The sequence below is a fragment of the Delphinapterus leucas genome, chromosome 1 (assembly GCF_059928025.1).
Source record: "Delphinapterus leucas isolate spDelLeu-1000000601 "Yukka" chromosome 1, BTC_Dleu_Yukka2, whole genome shotgun sequence".
In the NCBI taxonomy this organism is placed as follows: Eukaryota; Metazoa; Chordata; class Mammalia; order Artiodactyla; family Monodontidae; genus Delphinapterus; species Delphinapterus leucas.
Window position 1 is genome coordinate 32677972 of NC_143129.1, and position 20908 is coordinate 32698879.

At 35.9% G+C, this 20908-nt stretch overlaps 1 protein-coding gene across 1 annotated transcript in view; it reads right to left on the bottom strand.

The window, feature by feature from the left end:
* The window catches only part of CATSPERE (catsper channel auxiliary subunit epsilon), a 249588-nt gene that overhangs the window by 199250 nt on the left and 29430 nt on the right, over nucleotides 1-20908 (bottom strand). The window contains exons 5-6 of the mRNA XM_022579421.2: nucleotides 19245-19315; nucleotides 3616-3640 (exon numbers count right to left, since the gene is read on the bottom strand). Of these exons, the coding sequence (XP_022435129.2) occupies nucleotides 3616-3640; nucleotides 19245-19315 (96 nt within the window). The remainder of the gene's footprint in view (nucleotides 1-3615; nucleotides 3641-19244; nucleotides 19316-20908) is intronic.

The window sequence follows — 20908 nt, forward strand, 5'->3', positions numbered from 1 at the left end:
AATTTTCTTTAATTTACCTAGGCATGATTTGTGACTCAAGATATGATCTATCCTGGAGAATGTTCCATGTGCACTTGAGAAGTGTATTCTGTTGTTTTTGGATGGTATGTCCTATAAATATCAATTAAGCCCATCTGGTCTAATGTGCCATTTAAAGCTTGTGTTTCCTTATTTATTTTCTGTTTGGACGATCTGTCCACTGGTGTAAGTGGCGTGTTAAAGTCCCCTATTATTGTGGTACTGTCAATTTCCCCTTATGTGGCTGTTAGCATTTGCCTTATGTATTGAGGTGCTCCTATGTTGGGTGCATAAATATTTACAATTGGTGTATTTTCCTCTTGGATTGATCCTTTGATCATTATGTAGTTTCATTCATTGTCTATTGTAATAGTCTTTATTTTAAAGTCTATTTTGTGTGATATGAGTTTTGCTACTCCAGCTTTCTTTTGATTTCCATTTGCACGCAATATCTTTTTCCATCCCCTCACTTTCAGTCTGTGTGTGTCCCTAGGTCTGAAGTGGGTCTCTTGTAGACAGCATATATATGGGTCTTGTTTTTGTATCCATTCAGCCAGTCTATGTCTTTTGCTTGGAGCATTTAATCCATTTACATTTAAGGTAGTTATCGATATGTATGTTCCTATTACTATTTTTTTAATTGTTTTGGGTTTGTTTTTGTAGGTCTGTTTCTTCTCGTGTTTCCTGCCTAGAGAAGTTTCTTTAGCATTTGTTGTAAAGCTGGTTTGGTGGTGAATTGTCTTAACTTTTGCTTGTCTGTAAAGCTTTTGATTTCTCCATTGAATCTGAATGAGATCCTTGCTGGCTAGAGTAATCTTGATTTCAGGTTTTTCCCTTTCATCATTTTAAATATGTCCTGCCACTCTCTCCTGGCTTGCAGAGTTTCTGCTGAAAGATCAGCTGTTAACCTTATGGGGATTCCCTTGTATGTTATTTGTTGCTTTTTCATTGCTGCTTTTTAATATTTTTCTTTGTAATTAATTTTGATCATTTGGTTAATAGGTGTCTTGGTTTATTTCTCCTTGGATTTATCCTGTATGGGACTCTGTTCGCTTCCTGGACTTGATTGACTATTTCCTTTCCCATATTTGGTAAGTTTTCAACTATAATCTCTTCAAATATTGTCTCAGTCCCTTTCTTTTTCTCTTCTTCTTCTGGGACCCCTATCATTTTAATGTTGGTGCGTTTAGTGTTGTCCCAGAGGACTCTGAGATTCTCTTCAATTCTTTCCATTGTTTTTTCTTTATTCTGCTCCTCGGTAGTCATTTCCACCATTTTGTCTTCCAGCTCACTTATCCATTCTTCTCCCTCAGTTATTCTTGTATGGCTTCCTTGAATAGTATTTTTAAGTTCATTATTGTGTTGTTCATCATTGTTTGCTCTGTAGTTCTTCTAGGTCCTTGTTAAACGTTTCTTGTATTTTCTCCATTCTATTTCTGAGATTTTGGATCATCTTTTCTATCATTACTCTGAATTCTTTTTCAGGTAGACTGCCTATTTCTTCTTCATTCGTTTGGTCTGGTGGGTTTTTACCTTGCTCCTTCATCTGCTGCATATTTCTCTGTCTTCTCATTTTGTTTAACTTACTGTGTTTGGGGTCTCCTTTTCTCAGGCTGCATGTTCATAGTTCATCAATGCTTTTCCATTTTTTCATTTTTATGTTCTGCATTCTGCATGATTCCCATTCCAAATCACTAATTCTGCAATTTTCTCAACTGTATGTAGTCTCCTATTTAACCTGAATTTTTGTTTTTAGATGCCTATTTTTTCATCTTAAGACATTTATACAGGATATTTTCAATGTTGTACAATTATGCATAATCCTCATTCTTGTTTTCTTTGTTTTTATCCCTTCTCTTACCTTTGTGACCGTTTAAAATATGGATTTAACCATCTTTCAAGTGGTTCTCATCTTTAGTTTTCCATATGTGTGAGAAAGTTTATGTGTGTGTCTATTCCAGAAAGTTTTGTCTTTTTTTGTGGTCTATAGCTTTTATTTTGAGATTATTTTCAGAGGGTTTGTTTTCTATGAGAGTCCTATACACCCTTGGTTATGAAATGGATTTTATAATCACCTCTGCCTGCGCCCTATGTGTTTCACTGCTTGTATTTTTGTTTTTACCACTCGGCTCTAGATTCCCCAACCTCTTGAGAGGTGTTTAACTTGGGCATCCACCTGAAACTCTGTGAAGGTAACTCCTTGTCCATTTACGGCCCCCAAAAGGATGTATCATTTATTTGAAACTACTCTAAGACAGTGAGTGAAGCCTTACTAGTTCTCATTTTACAGACCTTTCATAAATCCTAGCTTCATGTAGGGAGGTTAGTTTCAGCTCCTCCCTCTCCCATAGGTTGGAGGCTTCAGTTTCTATTCCCACACACATGTTAAAACATCACCCTTTGTCTACTAGGGCTTATATTCTGTCTAATTACCTTACTTCAGAATTCACTCTTCTCTAACTCTGGATTTTAGTTCTTTAGTTACTTCTGACAACTAGGAAATTCCTTTACTTGCTTTTAAATTCTATACACATGCGTACCAATATTAATGTAAAAGTCTACACTAGTATTATACATACGTATTTTGTAAAGGCATTTTTGTATGTTTTGAGTGAGATGGAGGCTATTCTGCATTATTTGGGCCTGTAATAGGTATTCTACTTTTAGAAGTTTCTCTCTATTTTCTGTCTTAAAATTCCTTATCCATGGATAATACTTTCTTCCTTTTTTTCACGATTATAGTTATAGACTTAATAAATAATCCTATAATGTCAACTGGGACTAGGATAGGGATACATATGAACACATGAGCTCATTCAGCCATCTTGATCCAATATAGCAAGTTTATTTCTTCTTATTATTTTTCTGCCTCTTCTTTCCACTATGTTGAGAAAATGAAAATATTTATAGAGCTTAAGTTTCCAAATATTACCACCTTATTTCAATCTTCAAATTTTTGAATATATCTCTCTGTCATACTTCTAATCAGCCTTCAATCCACATGTCAAAACTTTTGGATCTCAAAACCCCTTCATAGGCTTAATTGAGAATCCCACAGAGCTGTTGTTTTATGTGGGTTAGCTCTATCAATATTTATTACCATATAACAAATTAAAATTGACAATATTTAAAGATATTTATTAATTTTAAAATTTATGATAGACCTATTACATATTAATATTAACTAACATATTTTTATGAAAAATAATTATTTTCCAAGATAAAAAATAGTAAGAAGATTGGTTTTTTACATTTTACATTGTAAAATCTCTTTAATATCTGCCTTAATAGAAGAGAGCTGGCTTATCATCTGTGCTCCTACATTCAAGCTGTTGGTATGTTATTTTGGTGGAAGTATATGGGGGGAATCTATCCTCACACAGATATGTAGCTGGAAAAGCGTAGACCTCGTGGACCTTCTAAAAAGGTCTGTGAAGACCTAGGGGATCTTAGTCTATAACTTGAGTAACCACTGCTCTAAGCGAATTTTATTGAAAATTAGTTTAGAAAATTCCTCTTCTAGTAAATATGGAAGATAAGATGGAAATAATATAGTATAATATATGAGAGACATACAAAAGCTTTAAAAAGATTTACCTGGGTTAAATTGTTAGTGAAATTTCTGTTGGGAAAAAGAGAAATCATATTTTAGTAAACAGCATGTTAAATATTAGTTTGAATATTCTACTTTCAACATACATGTTTATAAATCTTTGAGTATTCTCTTTATATTCCATCACAGATACATAAATGATTAAATGCTAAATGTTAAAAAAACTCATGTCAATAATTAAATATAATTATTGATCCTCATGTGTTGTCAACAAAAGGCTGAGGGGCATGAATCTATATACTTTCTTAATAATACTGTAAGCTCACATAGCCAAAGTTGCATGATTAATCTTCTTTAAAAATTTGACATGATCAATGCACATTAAAAAGTCTATAGAGTTTAGGGACTTCCCTGATGGTCCAGTGGTTAAGACTCCATGCTTCCAATGCAGGGGGTGCAGGTTCAATCCCTGGTCAGGAACTAAAATCCTGCATGCCACACAGCATGGTCTCCCCAAAAAAGAATTCTACAGAGTTTACATGTTTTAATTTATGTCAAAACCAAATTTATCAATTAGCACTGCAAATGCTTCATTTATCAGCCTTCCAGTGTAAATTTTCTGAAAGGAGCAACATTCACTTGTATGTTTAGTTATATGTTTTTTAGAAAGTAATTATTGTCACTTTAAAGATATCTGTATTTTTAAAATCATATAATCTCTAAAAGTCAATGACTCAGGACTGTGTTTTCATTTGTGCATAGTGCTTAATACATTATTAGGTACAAAACAAAATGAAGATGTTTGGGGAATCAGTAAATGTGCATGCAGTGAGTTTCTGAGACCACATAATGAAAATAATATTTTGTATGTTCAATCTGTTATATGAGAAAGCCACTGAAAAAAAGTACTATAAATCCTGACAGGCAAATGTGCCCAAAGTTCAGAAAGTATGAATTTTATAAAAAAAAAATCCCCTGCCAGTACACAGGCACCTAAAACTAACCCCTGCAGCTGAGCATGTGCACAGTACTGGCTTGGGCCACCAGTGCTGCCTGCTTTGGTCCCTAGCTACTGGACCTGGAAGCACTGCTGAGGACTATCATAGCCCTTGCAGTCACCCTGGTCACCCTGCAGCATTTGGTAAACACAATGCAATTCTTGATGTTTTGGACCCCAGTGGCCTGAGCTGATGAAACATGCCCCACTGGATCCAGAACCACCACTTGCCCCTGCACATGGCCCCCCCACACCACTAGACCTGCAGTCACAGCACGCTCCAGCATGCACAACCACAGGTGAAGGTCTTTTCTTAATGAAGTCAGTCTGTGACAACTGGAAGTTGTGCAGACACCTACACAGGCTACAGGGACCATGAAGAATCAGGGAAACATGACACCACTTAAGGAACATAGTAAACTCCAGCAATGACCCCTAAGGAAATGGATATATATACACAAATAGCCTGATAAAGAATTCAAAATAGGGTTCTAAAGATGCTCAGAGAGCTATGAGAGAACAAAGACAAGCAATTTAATGAAATTAGAAAAACAATACTAGAACAAGATGAGAAGTTCAACAAAGAGGTAGAAAACATAAGGAAGAAACAAATTGTGGCCCTGAGGAATACAATGACTGCAGTGAAGAATTTATAAGAGAGCTTCAACAGCAGACTGGAACAAGCAGAAGAAATAGTCAGTGAACTCAAAGACAGATCTTTTGAAATTATCTAGTCAGAAGAGCAAAAAGAATAAAAAGGAATGACAAAAGCCTATGAGATTTATAGGACACCATTAAGAGAAACAATCTATGCATCATTGGAGTCCCATAAGGAAAAGACAGGGAGAAAGAGGCAGAGGCTTATCAAAAATGTGTAATAGCTGAGAGTTTCCCAAACCTGGGGAGAGATTTGACATCAAAGTTCATGAAGCTAACAGGTCATCCCAAGATTTCAATCTCAAATGATCTTTTCCAAGACCATTAAGATGGAACTGTATAAAATTAAAGACAAAAAAGAAAATTTTAAAAGCAGCAAGAGAAAAAAATTCTCTCAAAAAGGGAAACCCCATAAGGCTAACAGTGGATTTCTAGGAAAAACTTTGCAGGCCAGGGGAGAGTAGGCCAGGGGAGATATATTCAAAGTGCTGCAAGGAAAAAAAAAATACTCTGTCAAGAACACTTTACCCAGGTAATTTGTCCTTCAAAATGAATGCAAGATAAAGCTTTTCCCAAACAAACAAAAGCTGAGGAAGTTCATCATCACAAGATCTGTCTCACAAGAAAAGCTGAAAAGTTCTTAAAGCCAAAATGAAAGGCCTTTAATTAGTAAAATGAAAACATATGAAAATATCCAACACACCGGTGAAGGCAAGTATATAGTCAGACTAAGAATATGTTAATATTTTAATAAGGTGATGTGTTAACCACTTACCTCTAGCATAAATGTTAAAGGGCAAAATGTATTAAAACAGTTATGGCAACAATAATTTGTTAGTAGAAACAGAATATAAAGAGATGTAAATTGTGACATCAAAAACATAAAATATGGAGGGATAGTAAAAGGGTAGAGGTTTTGTATGCAATAGAAGATAAGTAGTTATTAGCTTGAAATAATCTGTTATAGATTTCGGAGAGGGATCAAGATAACAGAGTACGAGGATGTGGAGCTCACCTTCCCTCACAAACACATCAAAAATACATCTACATGTGGAACAAGTCTCACAGAAAACTAACTGAAAACTGGCGGAAGATCTCCTCACAACCAAAACTGCAAGAAAGATCTCCACATAACTGGGTAGGACAGAAAAAAAAAAGCACATCAGGTCAGGACCGGCACCCATGGAAGGTATCTGTAAGGAAGAGAAGGTCCTCACTGGCTGTCCTAGGGAGCCCACTTACCTGCTGGGAAATCCACTGAGACAGACAGAAGGACTGGAGAAGCCTAGACTCTGCTCGCAAGGAGTGCACACATGCTGGCTTGCTAACAATCAAGGAGGAGAGACTTGCACTGGTGGCTGCTGCCTTGCTGCACTTCCCAGCCTGAAGGGGCAAACACCCTTGCCCTGCTCTCTGTACACCACTGCCTGGTGCAAACTCTAGCAAAGATTCATTCTACCTATGCAGAGACAGATGGGAAGCCTTGGGTATGATCTGGGCAGAACTGCAGAGATCACTGTCAGCGCACACATGGGAGCAGCAGATCAAACCTGGCAGATATCAGTGGGCACACTAGGTGACGTCACAAGAATACAGAGTGGACAAGCACTGAATCTTGGGCAGACAGGCCCTGGAAGAGGACTCTAGCTAAGCAGAGACAACTGAAGAACATGGGGTATGACTAGGGGGGGCCTCAGAGCCCATTATCAGCATGTATACACAGTGGTGGTGAGTCCAGATGTAGCAGACACTGTCAATGTGCACACAGGGCTGCACCACAAGAACGTGGGGCTAGGCTCTAAATCTTGGGTGGACAGGCCCTGGACAGGAGTATATGGCAAGGAGCCAGTCAGAGTGCCCTGGTTCCATCCACTCCACACCACAGCTTAGCACCAAATCTGGCAGCCCTGCTCCCAGGCAGCAACACAGCCACCTCATTTAGAAAAGTAAAGACAAAAACCACATGATCATCTCAACAGACACAGAGAAAGCATTTGACAAAATTCAACATCCATTCAAGATAAAAACTCTCACCAAAGTGGGTATATGTAGAACATATCTCAATATAATAAAAGCCATTTATGACAAACCCACAGCCAACATAATGCTCAATGCTGAAAAGCTGAAACCTTTCCCACTAAAATCTGCAACAAGACAAGGATCCCCACATTCACCATTTCTCTTCAACATAGTATTGGATGTCCTACCCACAGCAATCAGAAAAGAGACATAAATAAAAGATATCCAAATTGGAAGGGAAGAAGTAAAACTGTCACTATCTGTAGATGACATGATACTCTATATAGAGAACCCTAAAGTCTCCACACAAAAACTATTAGAACTAATAAATGAATTCAGCAAGGTAGCCGGATAAAAGATTAATATATAGAAATCTGTTGCATTTTTATACTAACAATGAAATATCAGAAAGAGAAAGTAAAAAAAACAATCCTGTTGAAAAATTTCATTCAAAAAAATAGGAACAAACTTAACAAAGGAGGTGAAAAATCTATAAATTGAAAACTATAAAACACTGATAGGGCTTCCCTGGTGGCGCAGTGGTTGACAGTCCGCCTGCCGATGCAGGGGACACGGGTTCGTGCCCCGGTCGGGGAAGATCCCACATGCCGTGGAGCGGCTAGGCCCGTGAGCCATGGCCGCTGAGCCTGTGCATCCAGAGCCTGTGCTCTGCAACAGGAGAGGCCACAACAGTGAGAGGCCTGCGTACCGCAAAAAAAAAAAAAAAACAAAACACTGATAAAGTAAATTGGAGATAATTTAAAGAAATGGAAAGATAGCCCATGCTCTTGAATGGGAAGAGTTAATATTGTTAAAATGGCCATACTACCCAAAGCAATCTACAGATTTAGTGCAATCCTTATCAAAATACCCATGACATTTTTTCACAGAACTAGAACAAATAATCCTAAAGTTTATATGGAACTACAAAAGACCCAGAATTGCCAAAGTAATCCTGAGGAAAAAGAACAAAGCTGGAGGCATAACCCTCAGACTTCAGACTATCCTACAAAGCTACATAATCAAAACATGTGGTATTGACACAAAAACGGATGTGTAGATCAATGGATCAGAACAGAGATCTCAGAAACAAACCCACACACCTATGGTCAAATAATCTGTAACAAAGGAGGCAAGAATATATAATGGTGAAAAGGCAGTTTCTTCAACAAGTGGTATTGGGAAAGCTGGACAGCTACATGTAAATCAATGAAATTAGAACACTCCCTCACACCATACTAACAAAAAATACCTGAGAATGGTTTAAAGACCTAAATATAAAATAGTACATGATAAAACTCCTAGAAGAGAACATAGGCAGAACATTCTCTGACATAAATTGTACCAATGTTTTCTTAGATCAGTCCCCCAAGGCAAAAGAAATAAAAGCAAAAATAAACAAATGGGACCCAATTAAACTTAAAAGCTATTGCGCAGCAAAGGAAACCATCAACAAAATGAAAAGACAACCTATGGAAAGGGAGAAATATATGCAAATGATGCAACTGAGAAAGGGTTAATATCCAAAATATACAAGTGGTTCATACAACTCAATATAATAAAAACAAACAACCCAATCAAAAATTGGGCAAAAGACCTCTAAATAGACATTTCTCCAAAGAAGACATAGAGATGGCCAACAGGCACATAAAAGAGGCTGAATGCTGCTAATTATTAAGAGAAATGCAAATCAAAACCACAATGAAGTATCACCTTATGCTGGTCAGAATGGCTATCATCAAAAGCCTACAGTTAATAAATTCTGGAGAGGGTGTGGAGGAAAGGTAACCCTTCTAAATTGTTGGTGGGAATACAAATTGGTGCAGCCACTATGGAAAACAATATAGAAGTTCCTTGAAAAACCAAAAACAGAGCTACCATATGATCCAGCTATCCCACTCCTGGGTATATATCCAGAAAAGACAAAAACTCTAATTTGATACATGCACCCCAATGTTCATAGCAGCACTATTTACAATAGCCAATACATGGAAGCAACCTGAATGTCCACCAACAGAGGAATGGATAAAGAAGATGTGGTACATATATACAATGGAATATCACTCAGCCATAAAAAGAATGAATTATTGCCATTTGCAGCAATAATGGATGCACCTAGAGAATATTACACTTAGTGAAGTAAGTCAGAGAAAGACAAATATTATATTCCACTTATATGTGGAATCTATAAAACAATAAAGTGAACCTATATACAAAACAGAAACTAACTCACAGACATAGAAAATAAACTTATGGTTACCAAAGGGGAATGGGAAGCAGGTATAAACTAGGAGTATGGGATTAATGTATACAAACTACTATACAAAAAATAGATAAGCAACAAGGATTTACTGTATAGCACAGGGAACTATATTCAAAATCTACTAATAACCTATAATGGAAAATAATCTGAAAAAAATATATGTACACAAAACTAAATCATTTTGTTGTACACCTGAAACTAACACAATATTGTGTATCAACTATATTTCAATAGAAAAAGAAAAGACAATCTGTTATATCTATAAGATGTTTCAACCACACACACACCAGTTATAGTAGATACATACAAGATGAATAGAAGGGAGTAAAAGAATACCACTATGGAAAATCATCAATTCACAAAAGAACAGCAAGAGAGGAAGAAAGGAACAAAGGGATACAAAACAGCCAGAACATAATTAATAAAGCAGCATTAACAAGTCCTTATCTTAAAAAAATTACTTTAAATGTAAATGGATTAAATTCTCCAATCAAAAGGCATACAGTGGCTGCGTGGATAAAAAAAACAAGACCCAACTATATGCTGCCTATAAAAGACTCACCTCAGCTTCAAGGACATATACAGGCTCAAAGTGAAGGGATGGTAAAACATATTCCAGGTAAATGAAAACCAAAAAAAGAGCAGGGATAGCTATACTTATATCAGGAAAAATAGATTTTAAGTAAAAAAGTGTAACAAGAGACAAAGAAATTCAATATATAATAAAACCAATTATTCAAGAGGAAATAACAATTGTAAATATATATGCACCCAACATCAGAGCACCTAATATATTAAGCAAAAACTAACAGATCTAAAAGGAGAAATACACAACAATATAATAATAGTAGAGGATTCCATTTTCAACAATGGATAGATCATCTAGACAGAAAATCAATAAAGGAATGTTGTACTTGAACTATACTTTACACCAAATGGGCCTAAAGAACATTCCATCCAACAGCAGAATGCACAGTCTTCTCAAGCACACATGGAACATTCTTCAGGATAGATCAAATGTGAGGTAAAAACAAGTCTTAGCAAATTTTAAAAGATTGAAATCATACCAAGTATCTTTTCTGATTTTTCTTCATCTTTTCATACCATGGTATTAAACTAGGTCAATAACAGAGGGAATACTAGAAAATTCACAAATATGTGTAAATTAAACAACACACTTCTGAACAACCAATGGGTCAAAGATGAAATAAAAAAGGAAAATCAAAAAATATCTTAAAACAATGAAAATAAAAACACAACATAACAAAACTTATGGGATGGAGCAATAAAAGTTCAAGTCAAGAAGGGATATTTATAGTGATAAATGCCCACACTCAGAAAAAAGAAAGACCTCAAATAAACAATATAACTTTATACCTGAAGAAAATAGAAAAAAAAGAAAGAAACTAAATTCAAAGTTAGCAAAGGAGAGGAAATAACAGTGAAATAGAACAGAAATAAATGAGCCCAAAAAAAGAAAAAAGAATAAAACTAAGAATTTTTTAAAAAGATAAACAAAATTGGCAAAACTTTAGCTAGACTACCTATGAAAAAAGAAAGAAGACTCAAATTACTGAAATCAGAAATGAAAATGAGAAAATCACTGCCAATTCTACAGAAATTTTTTTTAAAATCATAAAAGACTACTATGAACAATTATAGGCCAAAATATTGGACGATCTAGTAGAAATGGATAAATTCCTAAAAATATATGACCTACTAAGAATAAATCAAGAAGCAGAGTATCAGACAAACCAATTATGAGTCAGGAGCTTGAATCAGTAAGCAAAAATCTCCCAACAAAGAAAAAGCCCAGTATTTGATGGCTTAATCGGTGAATTCTACCAAGCATTTAAAGAAGAATTGATACCAATTCTTTCCAAACTCTTCCAAAAAACTGAAGAGGAATGGGTATTTCAAAACTCTTTTTGCAAGTGCAACATTACTCCAATATCAAAACCAGATAAAGGCACTACAAGAAAAGAAAACTACAGGCCAACATCCCTGATGAATACAGATCCAAAAATTCTCAGTGACATACTAGCAAACCAAATTCAACAGCATATTAAAAGGATCATACACGATGATCAAGTGAGATTTGTCCCTGGAATGCAATATATGAAAATAAATCAATGTGATAACCACATTAATAGACTGAAAGATAAAAATCATTTGATCTTCTCAATACATGCAGAAAAAGCATTCGACAAAATACATTATCCTTGATTGATAAAAACCCTCAACAAATTGGATATAGAAGGAACATACTTCATCATAATAAAGGCAAGATATGACACACCACAGCTAACATCTACTCAGTCATGAAAGGTTGAAAGCTTTTCCTTTAAGGTCAGGAACAAGACAAGGGCACTCATTCTCACCATTTCTATTCAACATAATAACTGAAGTCCTAGAGAAAGCAATCAGGCAAGAAAAAGAAAACTAAACACCTGAATTGGAAAGAAAGAAGTAAAACTGTCTCTGTTTGTTGATGATATAATCTTGTATATAGAAAATCCTAGAGTCCACCCCAAAATTTTTAGAACTAATCAGTAAATTCAGGAAAGTTGCAGCATACAAAATCAACATGCAGAAATCAGTTGCATTTCTATATACTAATGATAAACTATCTGAAAAAGAAATAAAGCAACAATAGCAACACAAATAATAAAATACACAGGAATAAATTTAACCATGGAAGTGAAAGATCTATATTCCAAAAATTATAAGACATTGATGAAAGAAACTGAGGAACACTTAAATAAATGGAAAAATATCCCATGTTCATGGATTGGAAGAGTTAATATTGTTAAAATGTTCATACTACCCAAAACCTTGTATAGAGTCAATGAAATTCATATCAAATATCCAATGGAATTTTCACAGGAATAGAAGAAACAATTCTGAAATACATATGGAACCCCAAAGACCCCAAAGAATCAAAGCAATCTTGAGAAAGAACAAAGTCAGAGGCATCACATTTCCTGATTTCAAAGTACAATACAAATCTATAGTAATCAAAACGGTATGGTACTGGCATTAAAATAGATACATGGGGCAATGGAACAGAATAAGGGCCCAGAATTAAACCCTCACAAATATGGTCAACTAATGTTTGACAAGGGCACCAAGAACAGGATATGGGCAAAGAATAATCTTGAAGAGATAGTGTTGGAAAAATTGGATATCCATATGCAAAACAATGAAACTGGACCCTTACCTTATACCACTCAAAAGATCAACTCAAGGACTTCCCTGGTAGCAGAGTCGTTAAGAATCTGCCTGCCAATGCAGGGAACAAGGGTTCGAGCCCTGGTCTGGGAAGATCCCACATGCCGTGGAGCAACTAAGCCCATGCGTCACAACTACTGAGCCTGCGCTCTAGAGCCCACGAGACACAACTACTGAAGCCCACACACCTAGAGCCCATGCTCCACAACAAGAGAAGCCACGGCAATGAGAAGCCCACACACCACAACAGAGTAGCCCCCACTCGCCACAACTAAAGAAAGCCCACACACAGCAACAAAGACCCAACACAGCCAAAAATAAACAAATTTTTTAAAAAATCAACTCAAAGTGGACTGAGAACTTAAATATTATACCGAAACTGTGAAACTCCTAGAAGAAAACATAGGGAAGAATCTCTTTGATATCAGGCTTAGTAATGAGTTTTTGGATATGACATCAAAAGCACGAGCAACAAAAGTAAAAATCAGAAAGTGAGAATACATTAAACTAAAATGTTTCTGCACAGCAAAGGAAGCAGATGAATAAGTTCTGGGGATCTAATGTACAGCATGGTGACTATAGTTAACAATAATGTATAATAAAAAGAAAGACAGAGAAGATACTGGTATTAGGTTAGTGAAGGAATGAGAGAGTTTTAAGAAGAAATAAGTGATACCCAGCATTAAATGTGGTACAGAAATCAAACAGTAAAAGGACTAAAAAAATCCCATTAAACTTTCAGTAACGTTGCCAAAGCAGTTTAAGTGGATAAACAGATAGTAGGCAGAGAGTACTGGGATAGACTGATGAAGCAGAACATTGTTACAGTGAATTTGAAAAAGATGGTAATTTGAGCATGACCCCTTGGATTCTTCTCCCTTCCTTTTCTGTATTCTAACCCTAGGGGAGAGAGAATAAAGCAAGAGAGTTTAGATGCTAATACAGTACCTGATCCATGAATTCTCTTCCCTCGGGTCAGAATTCTGCTTTGTGGGCAGAGTCAATAGGTTAGGAAAGCCCAGGGAAGAGAGGCAATGCTCAGCAGAGCCTTGTACTTGAGGTTTAATACTTTGCAGTCTCTGTCTTGAAATTCTTAATAAATGTATCTTTGAACTTGTGGTTTGTATGTGAAGTATGATAGGAAAATGAAGCATGCACTTGGAGGTTTGGCTCATGCAGTACTGTCTCCTATTACTTATCTTCCCCATGGGACAGGCTCTTGGCCACCCACTCATTATGCCCTGGCACCTTGGGTCCTGCCTGGCCTTTCCTTCTCACTCCTTGTCCTGAAAACTAGTTCTGGGCTCAGGTATGAGGAGGGTCAGCATAGGGTGTTTAAGTCCTGTGACATCTTGAAGTAAGGCATGCCAGCAATTGTCCTCCCCAAACCCCAGCTAGCAAAATTATGGTGTGGCTGATGGAGGTCTCATCTAGGCAGGGATGAGCTTCTTACCCACCCCCAATCCAGGTACCAAGGGTGTCACAGTGCAGAGGTTGCAATATCCTTGGGGGTTGCCTATCAGCTATGGGTTGAGGTGGTAGGTCCACTGTAAGGGAAGATGTCTGGTTTGACTTCTTCAGACCCCACTCCTGGCTGAAGTATTATATGTCAGTCCAATGACTGTTGAGAGGGAAAATTGAGCAGCTAATGGGCTGCACATGTGCTAAACCTGGTGACTATATGAGTTTGTACTTGACCCAAGAGTATTCTCATGTCCAAGGGAGCATGGCATTATATTCCAAATAAAAAGTGCCATCATGGGTAGAGAGTAACCACAGAAGAAAGGAAAAGCTTTATATTTAATACTTTTTTTTCTTTTTTTTTTTTTTTTTGCGGTATGCGGGCCTCTCACTGTTGTGGCCTCTCCCGTTGCAGAGCATAGGCTCCGGACGTGCAGGCTCCGCGGCCATGGCTCACGGGCCCAGCCGCTCCACGGCATGTGGGATCCTCCCGGACAGGGGCACAAACCCGTGTCCCCTGCATTGGCAGGCGGACCCTCAACCACTGCGCCACCAGGGAAGCCCCTATATTTAATACTTTTAACGGTATTTTTCCCTTGGCTTTTGAACTAGAGGCCCTCCATATTCATTTTGTACTGCACCCAACAGATTACACAGCCAGTTATGGATGCAATAATGCAGAAATGGTAGAATATAGTATACAATGGTACTTTCCTCTAGATAGTAGGATTTTAGTAATTAAAAATTTTAAACACAGATGATGAGAGAACTAGAAAACTGAAAGAAACATTTGAAAAAATAGTCTAGAATGAGTCATGGGAAATAAAAAGGTAGGAAATATGAAAAGATTTGAAGCATCAGGAAGGACAGAATGAAATGGTGGCATGTTTCTATTATGGAAATTTAAAAAGAAAGAAGAAAGAGAATGAGAGAAAACCAGGATTTGAAAAGATAGTAACTGAATTTTCAGAATTGATGAAAGGTTTTAATCTTCAGATTCAGGAACTATAATAAATCAAAAGTAGGATAAATATAAAGAAACTTACAATAGCAAAGGTTGTATAGCTCAATAGGTAAGGTTGAACTTCTTAAAACAGCTACAGAGAAAATAATGATTACCTAGAGAAGGAAAAACCATTAGACAGAGAGCAGACTTCTCAACTGCAATAGCAGAAGCCAGAAGTCAATGAAAAATAATTCTAAGGCCTTGAAAATCAAAGGTTAAAGATACATGAACATATTAATATAAGACAGAACATAAGTTGAAAAGCATTACAAGTGAGAAACAAGGTCACTACAAAGTCTCAATTCTTCAAAAAATCTTAATAATTCTAAAGTTATATGCACCTAAAAGATAAACTCAAAATAAAAAGCAAAAATTTACATACCTACAAGGAAAAGTGACGTATCTACCATTATAGTGGGAAATTTTAGCCAATATCAAGTCAACAATGAGTCAAATAAGTACACAAGACTTTGAACAGTACACTTAACACACCTGATCTACTGGACATAAATAGCATACTTCATCCAACAATAGGAAAATATATTTTTTTTAGGTACACACAAGACATTTATAAAATTTGACTACATGCTAAGCCAAAGATTTGATTCTAACACTTTTGTGATCACAATACAATTAGGTTAGAATTCAATAACAAAACAATAATTTAAAAGGCTCATGTCTGTAAATTTAAAAATGCATTTCTAAACAACTCATTGCTCAAACAAATTGTAGCAGTTACTAGACAATTATTTATGAGCAATAATGAAAAATTACAATTATGGGATATTCCACTATTTGTTGATGCAGTTATAGAGGTACTTAGAAGAAATTTTATTTCCTTAAACACATACATTCGACAAAAAAGGAAGTTTTAAGCCTAGTAGGCTAAATAACTAATTCAAAAATTTTAGAAAAACAAACTCAAAAAAAGAAATAATGTAAAAAACAAATTGAGATAAAATAGACAGCAATACAAAAGCTCAATAAAGCCAAAAGATGGTTCTTTGAAAAGACTAATAAAATAGAAATATCTCTAGGAAGAAGAACAAGGAAATAGAAGGAAGGCACAAATAAAAATATTAGAAATGATAAAAGAGAGGCATACCTACAATTACTTCAGAGATTAAACAAATATAAGACGATATTATGGACCACTTTATGACATTAAAATTGATACGAAAATTGCTAACTGAAGACATGGATGAATTCCTGGAAATAAAATACTACAAAAATGGATTTTATAAGAATTAGAATTCCAAAATAGGATTTTAACCATTAAAGAAATTGAGTTAATAGTTATAAAATTTCCCCCCCCCACACTCAAAAACTCCAGGTCCAGCTAGATTTCTATGCAAGTTTCCATCAAATATTCAAGGAACATATATTTCCAATCTTATACAAAATCTCTCAGAGAACAGAAAAGAACAACTCATCCTAACTTACATGATGAGTCTAGCATAGCCTTGATATCAAAAGAGGAAAAGGATAGTACAAGGGGAGTAAAACCACAGGCCAATCTCACTCATGTATATTCGCACACACAAAAAATTAAATAATATTAGCAAATGGAATCTATCAATGTATATGAAAGTTAATTCATCAAGACCAAGTTGGCTTATTCCAGAAACACAAGGTTAGTTTAATATGGATATATTAATAACTATTATCCATCAGATTAACATAGTAAAAGAGAAAAACCATATGAACTTTTATGTGGAAGAGAAAAAACTTTGAATAAATTTCAGCACCAATTCATAAAAAAATCCACAGCCACCTTGGAATAAAAGGGAACTTCCTTAACCAGGTAAAGTTTAACTCATAACCTGTAACAAATATTATACAAATAGTGAAATGATGACAGTCTTCCTTTTAAGATCAGGAATAAAATAAGGAGACCTGCTATCACCCTTCTAAGAAACATTGTATTTGATGTTCTAGACATACAGTAAGAATAAAAGGAATGGAAGCCATACTTATCAGAAAGAAAAACAAAATCATCATTATTTGCAAGTAATCTGATTTTTTTTAATTCCAAGAGAATATATAAATAAATTATCACAATATAAGAGTTTAGCAATGTTGCTGAATGCAAAAATCGACATTCAAAAGTAAATTGTATTCTATACAACAGGAATAACTGGTTAGAAATTGTAATTTAAAAATTTTGACTATTTATAATAGCAAAAAAAAAAAAGAGTACCTAGGAATAAGTCTAATAAAAATGTCCTGGAAACTTTATTAAAAATTACAAAATCTTATTGGCAGACATGTAAAAAGACCTAAGTAAATGGAGAGTTATATATTATTCAGGAGTAGAAAGACACCCCAAATTGATTAAAATATTTAGACAAATTATAAAAATCCCAGCTAAGTTTTTTGTAGAATTTGACAAACCAATTCCAAAAATTTATAGGAAGAAAAAATAGGTCCATGATATAGCTAAGAAATTCCTGAAGGAGGACAAGAGTTGGGGTCAGGGTGGGGTGGGTATTTGTACTATCACTTCTCAAGATTTAAAAAATAAAGTTATAGTAATACAGATAATGCAGCATCTGTTCAAGTATAGACAAATATATCAGCTAATCCATTTGTGGTTAACTAAAGCTAAATACTCTTAAAACACATTAATTACTTTTCTTTTGCATTACTTACATAACCTTGCTTCTTGGTAAGGCTCTGGGAGAGTGGCAGTAATTCAGAGAAGAATGGGTAAATGTGTACTCCTGGTGGGGCTTGCTGAAATCTAGCTATCAGGACTTTCAATTCAAAGGTTACACATAAACTACAGAGCCATCTGACTTAAAGGGACCATGTAAACCAGGACAGTGAAATTATCGGCAACAATTATGCTTTACTGAAGACACAAGTATTCTGATAGGTTCTGTTTGGGTCATATGGCCATCCTCACCTAATTGCTGTGGCCAATGAAATGTGGGGTTGTGGAGGTAGTATCACATAAATCACATGAAATTAATAATTTCACCACAGAATAGGGGAGGGATGGTTCCCTCAAAGGAAGGGATATTAAGTACATAAAAAGAATTAGGTACATTATAGTCATCTGGAGAGCAGGGACCACATAAGACAGTTCTTTTTATCCTACACAGTATTTAGGATATGCTTGGACTATGATACCAAAAACAAAACAAAACAAAACAAAACTCCAACTCATTGATGCATTTTACTTACTGATTTTATAATGCGATTAACTATTTTTTCTTGTACCAGTTTTTTCTTCTTAGTTATATTCATTCACCATCATGTTAAAAAGAGTTTGAAGAGCTATCTAAGAAAACGAGAGTACTTTTGGAATATAATGTATACAATGGAAACCAAAGAAGCCTGTAATCTGAAAAACCAGAGTCAATTTCCAATGCTATCTTTTTTTTTTTTTTTTAATTTATTTATTTATGGCTGTGTTGGCTCTTCGTTTCTGTGCGAGGGCTTTCTCCAGTTGCGGCAAGTGGGGGCCACTCCTCATAGCGGTGCGCGGGCCTCTCACTATCGCGGCCTCTCTTGTTGCGGAGCACAGGCTCCAGATGCGCAGGCTCAGTAATTATGGCTCAGGGGGCTAGCTGCTCCGCGGTATGTGGGATCTTCCCAGACCAGGGCTCGAACCCGTGTCCCCTGCACTGGCAGGCAGATTCTCAACCACTGTGCCACCAGAGAAGCCCTCCAATGCTATCTTTTAGTAGCTGCATATGTTTTCAAAATTATTTAACCTATCCAAACTTACATTTCCTCATTTATAATAAAGATAGTAATACTTACATTTAACTGGTAATTATGAAAACTGACATAGCTAATTTACATAAAGTATGACCATGTAGAAGCAGTATTTGTTCAAATAGTGGTTGCTATTGTTATATTTACTGTTTGTTCTTCACTATTAGTTGGGCATTAGTTGGGTACATTTGAGGATATCTTGATTGGTGAATAAAAGCTTATATGGAAACTATAATGCAGATAATCAATTTGTGGTTACCTAAAGCTAAATACTCTTAAAACGTATTAATTACCTTTCTTCTGCATTACTTACATAACCTTATAATACCACAGAAAGCAAGTATGAGAACTGTCCACAGATAAATAGCGTTCTTCTTCTAAATCCTAAAAGAAAATGCCAAAGAAACTATGATAAATTTAGATGACTGATTGCTTCTATTATATTTGTCTTTGTGAAATTATATATATACATCTTTTCTGTATATTTTACCCCCAGTTCCTAATATCTGGTCTTTGACCTGGTTCCTGACACCTAGCTCCTAACACTTTTTAATTTCCTGAGTAATAGGAACGTCTGGCACAGAGCCCCTAAATTCCTTTTGTTCTAATGAGTTAACTCAGTGGGCTCCTGGCTGGGAACTGATCACCAGAAAAACTAACCCATGGTTAAAAGCTTGGAGCTTTCAGCTCAGCCTCCCATTCTCAGCTCAGCCTCCCATTCTCAGCTCAGCCTCCCCCCATTATCTGGAGAGTGGAGAAGGGCTGGAAAATGAGTCAATAATCAATCATGCCTACTTGATGAAGTCTCCATAAAAATCCTTAAAGTATGAGAGTAAGAGAGCTTCCAGGTTGGTGGACACATCCACATGCCAGCAGGTGATTTACCCAACTGCACAATGACAGAAGTTCCTGTACTCAGAACCCTTCTGGATCTTGCCCTATGTACTCCTTGACCTTGTTGTTCATCTGGATCCTTTTACCATATTCTTTATTTTAACCAGTAAATGTGTTTCCCTGAGTTCTGTGAGTTGTTTAGCAAATTACTGAAATTGAGGAGAAAGTTATGGGAACCTGGATTTATCACCAGTCAGTCAGCAATTGGCAACTGAAGTGGGTGCAGTCTTGTGGGACTGAGCCCTTAACTTGTGGGATGTGACATTAACTCCAGGTAGATATTGTTGGAACTTTGAATGGTAGTACCCCCAGCTAATATAGGAGAATTGGTCAATGTTGAACCCCCCCCACCACCAATATCTGGACACAGAAATGTTCTCTGCAACTGTACAAAGGAAAACAGTGAATTTTCCTCGAAAGTCTTCCTCAATGAAACACAACTCAATTAATTTTCTTGTTTAATTGTTCTCAACAAGAGATGAAATTGCTTACAAAGAAATGTTTGGCAATGCTTGGAGACATTCTTTGGTTGTTATAACTGAGGCCTTTTGAGTGCATTTCAAAAGTCACACATACCTCCTTAAAGGCTGTAAGGTCTGATAGCACTATATATAAATGACAAATATATTCCTATATATACATGTATTAGTGTGTACATATTTTTTATATAACATTACACATTTATGTGGACTTCCAACACATAACAAAAGGGAGAGAAATCCTTTACTTCCTCAGGAATTGTGTTCATGAAACTGGGAAACACACAAACTCAAAAAGCCAAATTCAAATATTTTTCAATCTACAGGGATTGAAATGTGAATTACTATATACATCTGGCCTCTCCCACTTCACCCTGTCTACCTGTTTCCTGAAACTACAGGTTACTAAGTAAAAGGAAAGCAACAGAACTTAGAGAAACACTTTACTCATGGGGAAAAAAAAAAAGTAAAAAGAAGGCACAAGCCCCAGAGTAAAGGCAGGACTTGTCACACCTGTTTCCTGAAACTACAGGTTACTAAGTAAAAGGAAAGCAACAGAACTTAGAGAAACACTTTACTCATGGGGAAAAAAAAAAGTAAAAAG